General features: G+C 35.5%; 2 protein-coding genes and 7 non-coding genes across 9 annotated transcripts; 1 reads left to right on the top strand and 8 right to left on the bottom strand.

The window, feature by feature from the left end:
• Nucleotides 1-625: 625 nt before the first annotated feature.
• LOC142628954 (uncharacterized) lies at nucleotides 626-943 on the top strand. Its single transcript, XM_075802976.1, has 2 exons — nucleotides 626-648; nucleotides 813-943. Exons 1-2 carry the CDS (start codon nucleotides 626-628, stop codon nucleotides 916-918), a joined length of 129 nt encoding a protein of 42 aa, XP_075659091.1. The 3' UTR covers nucleotides 919-943.
• On the bottom strand, nucleotides 821-971 carry LOC142630114 (U4 spliceosomal RNA). Its single transcript, XR_012843226.1, has one exon. It is a non-coding gene; the product is annotated as a U4 spliceosomal RNA (small nuclear RNA).
• Nucleotides 972-5,180: 4,209 nt separating this feature from the next.
• On the bottom strand, nucleotides 5,181-9,261 carry LOC142628020 (large ribosomal subunit protein uL22y). Its single transcript, XM_075801951.1, has 7 exons — nucleotides 9,123-9,261; nucleotides 8,960-8,996; nucleotides 8,769-8,809; nucleotides 5,959-6,189; nucleotides 5,775-5,877; nucleotides 5,622-5,689; nucleotides 5,181-5,500 (listed from the first exon to the last, which is right to left on the bottom strand). Exons 1-7 carry the CDS (start codon nucleotides 9,123-9,125, stop codon nucleotides 5,432-5,434), a joined length of 552 nt encoding a protein of 183 aa, XP_075658066.1. The 5' UTR covers nucleotides 9,126-9,261; the 3' UTR covers nucleotides 5,181-5,431.
• Nucleotides 6,356-6,484, bottom strand: LOC142630088 (small nucleolar RNA snoR74). Its single transcript, XR_012843204.1, has one exon. It is a non-coding gene; the product is annotated as a small nucleolar RNA snoR74 (small nucleolar RNA).
• LOC142630086 (small nucleolar RNA snoR74) lies at nucleotides 7,018-7,143 on the bottom strand. The gene has a single exon (XR_012843202.1). It is a non-coding gene; the product is annotated as a small nucleolar RNA snoR74 (small nucleolar RNA).
• Nucleotides 7,300-7,431, bottom strand: LOC142630083 (small nucleolar RNA snoR74). Its single transcript, XR_012843199.1, has one exon. It is a non-coding gene; the product is annotated as a small nucleolar RNA snoR74 (small nucleolar RNA).
• LOC142630087 (small nucleolar RNA snoR74) lies at nucleotides 7,593-7,721 on the bottom strand. The gene has a single exon (XR_012843203.1). It is a non-coding gene; the product is annotated as a small nucleolar RNA snoR74 (small nucleolar RNA).
• On the bottom strand, nucleotides 7,857-7,986 carry LOC142630085 (small nucleolar RNA snoR74). The gene has a single exon (XR_012843201.1). It is a non-coding gene; the product is annotated as a small nucleolar RNA snoR74 (small nucleolar RNA).
• Nucleotides 8,150-8,279, bottom strand: LOC142630084 (small nucleolar RNA snoR74). Its single transcript, XR_012843200.1, has one exon. It is a non-coding gene; the product is annotated as a small nucleolar RNA snoR74 (small nucleolar RNA).
• Nucleotides 9,262-10,365: the final 1,104 nt, after the last annotated feature.

Here is a 10,365-nt window from a genome sequence, read left to right as displayed (position 1 = left end):
TGGTTTCTTTTAATTGATGGTTGGACGTTTCAATGTGATTGGCAGAAGTAAAGTGAGTAAAGGTGGTATAGTTTGGGTTTATCTAGAGAATTTAGTTTGGGTCTAGTATTTCAATGCATTGAATTCGATACGATCGGAACAAATAATCAATTTTAAACACTTGTTTTATTCAGTGCTTTAGAGCACTCGACAAAAGTAAACAGAGTTGGTTGGTTTTGGTCATTGTATATGATTTAGGGGTTTGAGTTGGTTTTGGTCATTGTATATGATTTAGGAGTTTGGGTCGTTGTTGACTAGGCATTCGACCTCATCTAGGCGTTTGGGTCATTCTTGACTAGGCATGAGTTCAATTTGTGCAATGAGCCTTTTGGGGTGTAGTTTTGGTGGGGGTTCACTTTAGGCACATGAGTTTGACTAGGCAGTTTGTAATATAAAACTATAAAAGGTTTTATTTAAAAATCGGTTTTTGTTATGAATTATTCTCCTTATATAATAATAATAATAATAATAATAATAATATTGTGTTATTCTTTTTTTTTTTTTGTTGATAAATCCTGTAATAATTCTCTGTATGTGTTATTTTCTTTATGGTGTAAAAATCTTGTAACAATATGTATGTAGAATTATGGGAATATCCGATGTACACCTGTTTGCTTGTGGCGGTTGAGTTGTTGTCACTTGTAGAGTGAATCTAAACAAAATTCTATTCCTGTATTGAAAATTTTTAATTTTCCTTTCTTACATTTTAGTTTTAACGATTTAATTATTACTTAAGTGAAAATCCAATAGCAGCAGTACAAATGTTGAACTAGAATTGTAGGGCTTTACCCCAAAGGGAGCCCTTCCAGAAATTCTCGAAGGCCTAGGCTGAACCTAGGCCTAAGAGGGGGTTTGGAAATAGTTTTCAACCAGCAATAGACGCGCCTCGGTTAGAACCTCACTAGCTGCGTCATTGCCCCAAGCGCAAAGATGAAGATTCTTCTTCCCCTCCCTCTCATTTTATAGTCAAGTAGGCCTTGCGCTCTTCTCTCCGCTATCGATGTGGGAGTACCTTCTCGCATCACTATTAGTTTTTGGCAGCTTTCACATTCAGCCACGTGTTTTACTTTTTATGCATCAAAGCTGAGAATTTGGACAACCTACTCCCAGGCTCTTGTTTTTCACATTCAGCCACGTGCTTCAGACTAAATCAAGATTTTAGCTTTAGCTTTCCTGGTTGTTGAGTTAACTCAGTTTAAGTATTCTTGTCTCTTTGTTTTTCACCTTTGTTTCCAACATTATTTTTTTGAATCAAATGGCCCCTAGTGAATGCTTATGAGAAGAAGGATCTAAATATAGGGGCCTAGTCCACCATGTGAGTCCATGTCTCAAGTCCATGCGCTAGGAGTAGCTGGTATTTTGAGCTTGAAATATAAGAAAGAGAACATTTAACTAAGAAATCATTGTTGACATCAAAAGCGTGAAGCTGATTGAAGCATCATTTCTCTGCGTTTCTTCTATAGAACCTTACCTCTCAGGCTCCCACACAGCTTTATAGAAGCTCTCTCCTTTTCAAATCTGAACTGCCTTGTCCTTCTCTCTCCGGTGTTGCTTCACTGTTTATCCTTCGGCTTTGTATTTCCTTTCTCTTCCCACTATTTTGACAATTGCACTTGTTTCTTTTGCTGGATAAATTTTCTTATTCATGTTCTCTAGTGGCAAACTAGCATGTCCTTTTACGTGACACACAGAACTGGTTTGAGGGAAATTGAGGAGAATAGGCATTACAGAGAGCGGCCAATTGCCTTTCTACCCAATTGCACCTCCTACCCACACCTTCACCCGTGGTTCCTAGAAATTTGACCTAAAAAATACATGAATTACCAAGATAAGTGTTTTGATATTGAATAGAGCAATCATCACACATGTTTTAGGAAAAAACTTACATGGTCTCAAAGTAGTGCTCCGGAACTATGTAAGAATTGTCCCAAATTTTAAAGGGATAAAAAACTATTCAATGACACAATACTTGAATATTAAATTTTTTTTTAAAATTATTATATATAAAAAAATATCCAGCTAAATTTTTAGAACTCGAGAAAGAAATCTAATTAGGAGAAGAGATATTTATGGGCTCTTCCTACTTAAAATGAATAGCTCAACTGACCATATTGTGGGCCAAATAATTAATATGTTTGGATACAATAACAATAGTCCCAACAGGATTGGGAACTAAAGGATGCCAAAACAGTAGGCTTGAAAGGAATAAGAAAATTTGGAGGTGAGGGTTGTTGGAGAGCCTCAATTACAAGTTTAGAATCACCTTCAAATAACACAAAAATACAAAAGGAAAATTGATGATGAAATGCTAACTTGAGAGCCAAAAGTGCTGCATGAACTTCACCAATCAAGGAATCAGAGGGAGGCAACAAGGATGATTAAGCGAAGACTGTGGCAGCTATGGAGAAACCAAGTCTAATAGCGATATCAAAGTTAATCTTCATCAATCGAAGAGTAGGAGGAATCCAAAAGGAAGCCAGGGTGAACTTCATTGCAAACCAAGCTGCGAGGTGTTCATAGTAGGATTTATTGATTGCATAAGGAGTATGATTAGACTTTGAAGAGGTACTTGCAAAAAAAAAATTGGTTTTGATCTCTGTAGATATTGTCTATAAGAATAGAGGCAAACAATGTGAAAGTTTGTCTTTCCTTGTCTGGTATTTTCAAAGATCTAGATGGATATATCAAGCATTTCACAATATCATTTGTATTCTATATCCTAACTTTGAAAGGTGGATGGGTCAAGCTGTGAAATAACATGTGGCGAGAGAGTATTAGCAATGTATAATGAGATGTTCAAGTGTGGTAACTGCAAAGTGCACAGCTAAGATCACCTTAAGGCCATCTCCTATTCAAGGCCTCCTTGGTGAGGGTAACGCAATTTTCCATAGAAGCATTTTAAATCTCTCGTGGATCTTTCGGGGTAGTGGTGTTTAAATATCAATATTCAAAATGATGTGAAAACTGTGGTTTAAAAAGTATTGTAAAAACACTTCGTTAAAAGTATTCATAATGAGAAATATGTGTTTGGTATCATGTCTCCAATAACATATTTTCAAAAGTGATAAAACATTATTGCATTTGGTATGTGTATGTGTATTTCTTGTAAAGTGATGACTCATTGAGTTGTACAGTAAAAGTATACTATTTTATTTAAATAGAGAGAAAACAACCTTTACTTACTATTGATTTCTCTTTAGTTTTCACAGACTTTCTTTTGTTCTTTTGTCTCTTTTCTCTTCTCTTTGTTTTTCTCAACACTATTATAATCTAGTTAAATCTCAATGAATGAGTTGAAGAGAAAATCAATTCATAGTGACTATAGTGTCCAACATGATTGAAGCTGAAGAAGATCTTGTATATGAAAGTTCCATATATAATAAGCTATGGCTGAGGAATTATAAGGATTAATGAGGGTTAGGCAATAGGCGAGCAGCTGAGGGGAAGTTATGGAAGGTCCAAGGATTTATGTGATTTGAGAGAAAGCTGGGAGAAAGTTTGAGAGGAAGCTGGTTCTTTGTGTTAAATGGATTTGAGAGAAGTAGTGATCAACTGAGTATGAATGAATTTGAAGAATTTAAGAAGAGTTATGAGGTAGCATCCAAACTTAAAAGAGAAGTTGAGAGAGAGAGAGAGATAGAGGAGCGTAAGAGGAGTCCAAAGGGACTCTGTTGGTTGGGTTAGATTATTGGGTGGGACGGGATTTGTAGAATGTGACGGACAATGTTGCCATCAAAAGTCTGTGAAATAAAGGAAGACGGCCCGAGATTTATCTAAGTGGGTTGTTAGAATTTAGAGCAACCACATCAGCTCGTTTAAATTTTGTCTATTTTACATGAAAAAACTTACTTTTTTTATTTTATACCTCCACTTTTACAAAACACCCACATCAGTTTATCTATTCTACACATTTATTCAATAAAATATTATTCCTTTTTTTTTTTTTACATTTTTTATTATTTCTTTCCCTCCCTCACTGCGTCTTCTCCGTCTCCCTCACTGCATCTTCTCCGTCGAGCCACTTTCCCTCCCTCACTGCGTCTTCTCCGTCGAGCCACACACCTAGCCAGCCACCCTTCAACAAAATCCTTCAACAAACCCACCGATCCGTTCGAGCCTCACCCACACCCAAACCCATTCATCGCCCACCCAATCGGCGGCAAGATAATCAAAACCCACCGACCCACAGTCAACCAAAAACCAGAAAAAAAAAAAAAAAAAAACAACAACCAACGAATCGGAACTAGATTGACGCTTCGCAACACTGCCACCTCCTCGCGATGGCCGTCTGACGACTCGACTTGCTCGACCTTGTTCTTATTGGCGACGATGGCGATGGGCAGCTAGAGGAAGAAAAATGGATGAGATGAGAGAAAGAGAGAGTTGTGCTGTGTCTGAGAGAGAGAGAGAGAGAGAGAGAGAGGGAGGTGACAGTCAGTAGGGAGGAGAGGGAAAAAACTATAAAAAAAAAAATCAAATACACCTGCTACAGTACCCGTGTAAATTTACACAGTACTGTAGCAAAGTAGACATTATAGATGAGTTTAAAGGCACTGATGTAGAGACTTTTTTGCTTAAAATGTGTAAAATTAATGACTTTTTTTCATTTTGTACATTTATACACATTTATCCATCTACTAATGTGAAGACTCTTAGGGCCTTTAAAATCAGTTTATTTTGTAAAATTTAAAAAGAAAAAGTTAGTTGAAATAATGCAACTCATAAATAATAACAAAAAAAGTAACAAAAATAATCTTTGTCAAACAATATACCTCATTATTGTTCCTTGGAAATACAGCTAGCCTGATGCTCCAAAACAATTATTAAAAGTAACACAAAAAACATAAAAATAAATCAAATAATAACTTCCAACTTTTTTTAAAAAAACCTTTTTTATTTTCTTTTTTGTTTAATTAAGTAATTTATTTTTATTCATATAAAACAACACATTGCCTTTTGAATCCGATATTTTATTTTTTGTATTATGTAATCTAATTTTATGGGTAAATTACCACGTCAAGTTGTTCTCCAAGAATCCTTTATAATTATTTGATGAAATGAGCCAGCTGTGGTAAAACACATAGGGCAAATGAAGATAAGTACAACAAATTAACGAAATTTGACCACTAAACAACCAAAAATTGCAAAGACGGCCATGGATAAAATGCATCTAATAAAAATAACAATGTATGCATTCTTAGGCTTCCAATCACAAAATCTTCAAGAAAAATTTCACTTAAGACTAGATATAGTTTGAAAAAAACAAGCCGTCCAATAATCTAAATAACAGCTCATTCTATATGACAAGCAACAAAACTCCCCATTGACAGGCAAAAGGGCAGCAGCAAGAAACTCGAGACGGCCATTCAATTGTCAGTTCTAAAACAACCACTCAAGAGGAAGCACCACTACGTAGAGCATGAGACTTCTTTGATTTGCTAGTTGTCAACTGGGACTCGGGCTGCAAAACAAACCAAAGGTAAATAAGCAGCACGACTAGTAACGAACTCAATAATTCCAATACCATGACAGCACATCATTACTTTTTCGACATAAAACTTGATATGGTAAGGATGAATTACCTCTTTCTTCACAGGTTCTTCCTTCTCGGACAAAACCAGCTCAATGTGGCAAGGAGACGACATGTAGGCTGCCAAAGAAAAAAGATCCTAACTCAATTATCAAGATAGAAGTAGATAAGCCAGAAAACGACGTTGAATGCATTTATAACATACGGTTGATTCTTCCATGAGCACGGTAGGTACGACGCCGTTGCTTCTGTGCTTGGTTCACCTGGATGTGAGAGATGAAGAGCGAATCTACATCCAAACCCTTCACCTGGAAGATTTAAGAAGAAAACTATTAGATAACAGTAAGGATTATCAGGACAATACAAGCAAACAGCAAGAAGAAACTTACTTCAGCATTACTCTCTGCATTCTTGAGCAAATCTAGGATGAATTTAGCAGACTTAACAGGCCAGCGTCCTTGTCCATTAGAGTGCCTGTTCTTTGCCTGAGCAGTACGTCCAACACCACGACAGAAACGTCTAAAGGGGATGGCCTGTTTGTGGGCCAGAACATCTTCCAAATACCTCTTGGCCTTGACCAATGGCAACTTCCTGATGGCAAACGCTGTCTCTCTAGTGTTCTACAAGGACATTAAATAGACAAACTATTTTAGAATAAGCACCATGATAAATAAGCAGATACATGAGAAAGATTAAAATAATATATTCTATTGAGCTTAAAAAAAGGACCAAACATCATTGCAACATTGACTGTACACAACAGAGCAAATAGAAAATTTTCAAAATACATGTAGCACCATTTACTGAACCTTCAGCAACCAAAAACTACACAGGTTCACCCAATAACAATGCAACTAATTTTCCTGAAATTTACGAGAACCCTCTTCACAGAAGGCAAAAGGGCACTGCTTTTTTAATCAGGTTCCAGAAATAATAAAGGAATTGGAATTATCAATATATACTTCATCAAATAAATTCAAAAGAAGAAAAATCAGAGCAATGCAGAGACACGAGACATAAAATAGTCCAGAACCTTCAAATCCTCACCACCTTGATTATATTCTTCAAAAATAGAGGAAAAAAAAGTGTGCCAAAGAGAACCCTAAAGTAAAAAACCTAAATGCGAAACTTATTAGTTAATCGGCTTTTTTTTTAATGAAGAATTGACTCAGTAACTCCAATTAATTATTCATAGAGAGGAACAATTCCGAATTATTCCTCAACAAGTAAATTCCTTAGCAAGACAAGTATCCCTTAACTCTCCCGTACAAGCTCACCACAGAAATCAATACAAACCCCAACTAGAGCCTTAAGATGTTGCAACAATTACTGAAAATAGTCACAGGCAGAAACCAAGGCTCACTCGAGGGAAGCGAAACTAATTTCCCAGACACTCACTTTAAACCAATTGATAGGCTTAAAGACTGACAGAACTAATGCAATATAATAAATGTTCCATCATTTACTGAACCTTCGGTCACAAAAAACAGAGGTTCACCCAATAACAATGAAACTTGATATCCCTGACATTTACGAGAGGCCCGTTCACACAGGCAACAGGTCCCTGCTTTTTCAATCAGGTATGGCAACCAAAGACACTCATTGGGGAATGTTACACAGGCAACAGATCTTCACTCAATATTCTCATCAAGTTTCAAATCTAAGAATGACACCTTGCATACAAATTCAAGCTTAAAATCTTTAAATAGCTTCAAGAACCAAATGTGGGCAAATATTCCATCATTTACTGAACCTTCAGTCACAAAAAAAAAAAACAGAGGTTCACCCAATAACAATGAAACTTGATATCCCTGACATTTACGAGAGGCCCGTTCACACAGGCAACAGGTCCCTGCTTTTTTAATCAGGTATGACAACCAAAGACAAACATTGGAGACAGTTGCATAGGCAACAGATCTTCACTCAATATTCTCATACAGTTCTAAAATCCAATCTAAAAATGACCCCTAGTACACAAACTGAAGCTCAAAATCTAAAAATAGCTGCAAGAACCAAATATATTAAATATTCCATCATTTACTGAACCTTCAATCACAAAAACAAACAGAGGTTCACCCAATAACAATGAAGCATGATTTCCCTGACATTTACAAGAGCCCCGTTCACACAGGCAACAGATCACTGCTTTTTAAATCAGGTATAGCAACCAAAGACACTCACTGGTGATAAGTTGGATAGGCAACACATTTTCACTCAATATTCTAGTCTAACCTAGCATACGCATCAATCTTAAAATCCTAAAATAGCTTCAAGAACCAAATATAGTAAATGTTACATCATTTACTGAACCTTCAGTCACAAACAACAAACAGAGGTTCACCCAATAACAATGAAACTTAATTTCCCTGACATTTACGAGAGGCCTATTCACATAGGCAACAGGTCCCTGCTTTTTTAATCAGGTATAGCAACCAAAGACACAAATCAGTGATCAGTCACATAGTCAACAGATCTTCACTCAATATTCAATATTCAATATTCTCATCAACTTCAAAAATGAAACCTAGCATATGCATTTAAGCTCAAAATCCTAAAATAGCTTCAAGAGCCAAATATAGAAAATGTTCCATCATTTACTGAACCTTCAGCCACAAACAACAAACAGAGGTTCACCCAATAACGATGAAACTTGATTTCCCTGACATTTACGAGAGGCCTGTTCACATAGGCAACAGACCCCTGCTTTTTTAATCAGGTTACCCGACAACCAAAGAAAATGTAAAAGACATCAACCAAAAAAGAAATTTAATTTCAACATGTTTAAGTATACTTTAAAACAACTTTACATCAAACTCAATAAAGCCACTACTCTCAATAAGATCATGCTTTGTCATTCAATGCACTAATTAATTGGTTCATTTACGTTAGCTATTAGCTGGTTATTATCAACAATTTACAGGAACAATGATATTCTGAGCATTTAGACATTACTTCCCAATACATTTTCTTTCAAATTCATAGAAATTTCATATACTGATTCTTGAATACCTACTATGTTATATGACATTCATGTGGTATTTTCTCAGATTATATGCATGTGATACATGTTCCTTCTATCTCTCCAAGCAAACCAAACACAATAAAACAACATAGATTTATGTTTCCCTCATAAATAAACACTTAATATTAATACTAACTAACCAACATTTGAAGATGAGGCAGTAAAAGATTATAGTACCTTGAAATGAACCCTAAGGTCTGAACCCCTGGCCTTGCAGGCTGCAATAAAATAAAACATAAATCAAACAATCAGATCCAAACAACAAACGGTGGAACAAAAATCAGAATGGTTTTGTCAATAAATAAAAAAGACAGGAAATGAAAAAGCTTAAGAAACTGAGAAGTGTAGAATGAAAATGTCGAACTTACATTTGGTGGGATTGTCGGGTTCTCTGGAGTACTTCACCTGAAAAAAACCAAAACCAAAAAAAACAATGAGATTTTTGTTAAGATTAGAAGAGATTGAGAGGACGTGATAAATTTGTAGCATTTGAGGAAAAGAGATGAGAAAAAAGAAAAACGTATTGGATACCATGGCGGCTGATCTGTGCGCCTCTGAGTGAACTTGGAATTGCTTAGATAGGTTAGCTCTTGCAGAAGAAGAGAAAGAAAGAGGAGGAGTCAAAGAGTGTTAATATAGAGGGTGAAATATGAAACCCTAGTCCTCCTCCTAAAACCTAATGCCGTGGTGGCCTTTATTTGGGCTGGGTCTTAACTATCTGGGCCTAAATTGTTCGCACATATGTCTCGAACCAAAAGCTCACTTAGTTAATCATAAAGGTGTTTTTTTTTTCCTTTCAATTAGACCCTTTGTTTATCCGTAAGGATATGTTTGTTTGGAGGTGAAACAAAGTCGATGGAAAACTTTGAAGAAAAAATAAAAAGGAAATTTTTTTTAAAGTGTGTTTGGTTGAGTGAGGAAGAAAGAAAATAACTAGTGGGGCCTATGTATTTTCTTTTTGGGTTCACCAAAATGTTTCTCTATAAAATGGAGAGAAAATTGAGTGGGGATGAATTTTTCAAGTTGCCTTTATTATTTTTTTTTCTTCTCAAGGTGTGTTTGGGATCCATTTTTTTTGCTAAAACTAAATTTTTTTTGCTGAAAGTACTGTAGATAAAAGTAAAATTTAGTTAAAATAGTATAGTGAGACCCATAAATAGTACCAAAAGTACAGTAAGACCCATGAATAGTAGCAAAACTTTAAATAGTAAAATAAGTTGGCAAAATTAATCATATCAAACGTACACTTAGTAATGTTGCCTTTGGCTTTTTTTTTTTTATTATTCAAACTCATTTTTTCCATCCCTCCACTTTTCCACCTCCAATCAAACAAATAGGAGAAGAAAAAAAAAAATTATCCTCCCACTTTTCCACTCTTCCAACCAAGTGGATGGATGGTAAAAATGAGTTTGAATAAATTTACTCATATACCATTGCTAAAGAATGATGCCTAATTAAAACAAAAAAGTGACAAATAACCACAAAAAATAGTAATCACCCAAATTTATTAAAAAAAATAAAATAAAAAACATGTTCCAAAAAAAATCATGTCTAGTTAAAAAAAAAAAACAAGTATCATGCCTAGACCCTAGAAAATCAAAAGAAAAAAAAAGGGCAGCTTTACTACCCAGAAGAGGAAAAAACAAGGACGCCTAGGCCTAGAAAATCAAAAGGAAAAAAAAAAAAAAAAAAAGGCAACGTTCCCCACCCCCCCCGCGCCCAAAAAAAAGATAGCAAGGAAATGTTACTGCTAGGGAGAAGAAGAAAAAAATAG

This window comes from Castanea sativa, chromosome 3 (assembly GCF_040712315.1).
Source record: "Castanea sativa cultivar Marrone di Chiusa Pesio chromosome 3, ASM4071231v1".
Lineage (NCBI taxonomy): Eukaryota > Viridiplantae > Streptophyta > Magnoliopsida > Fagales > Fagaceae > Castanea > Castanea sativa.
This window is presented reverse-complemented; position numbering and strand designations above follow the sequence as displayed.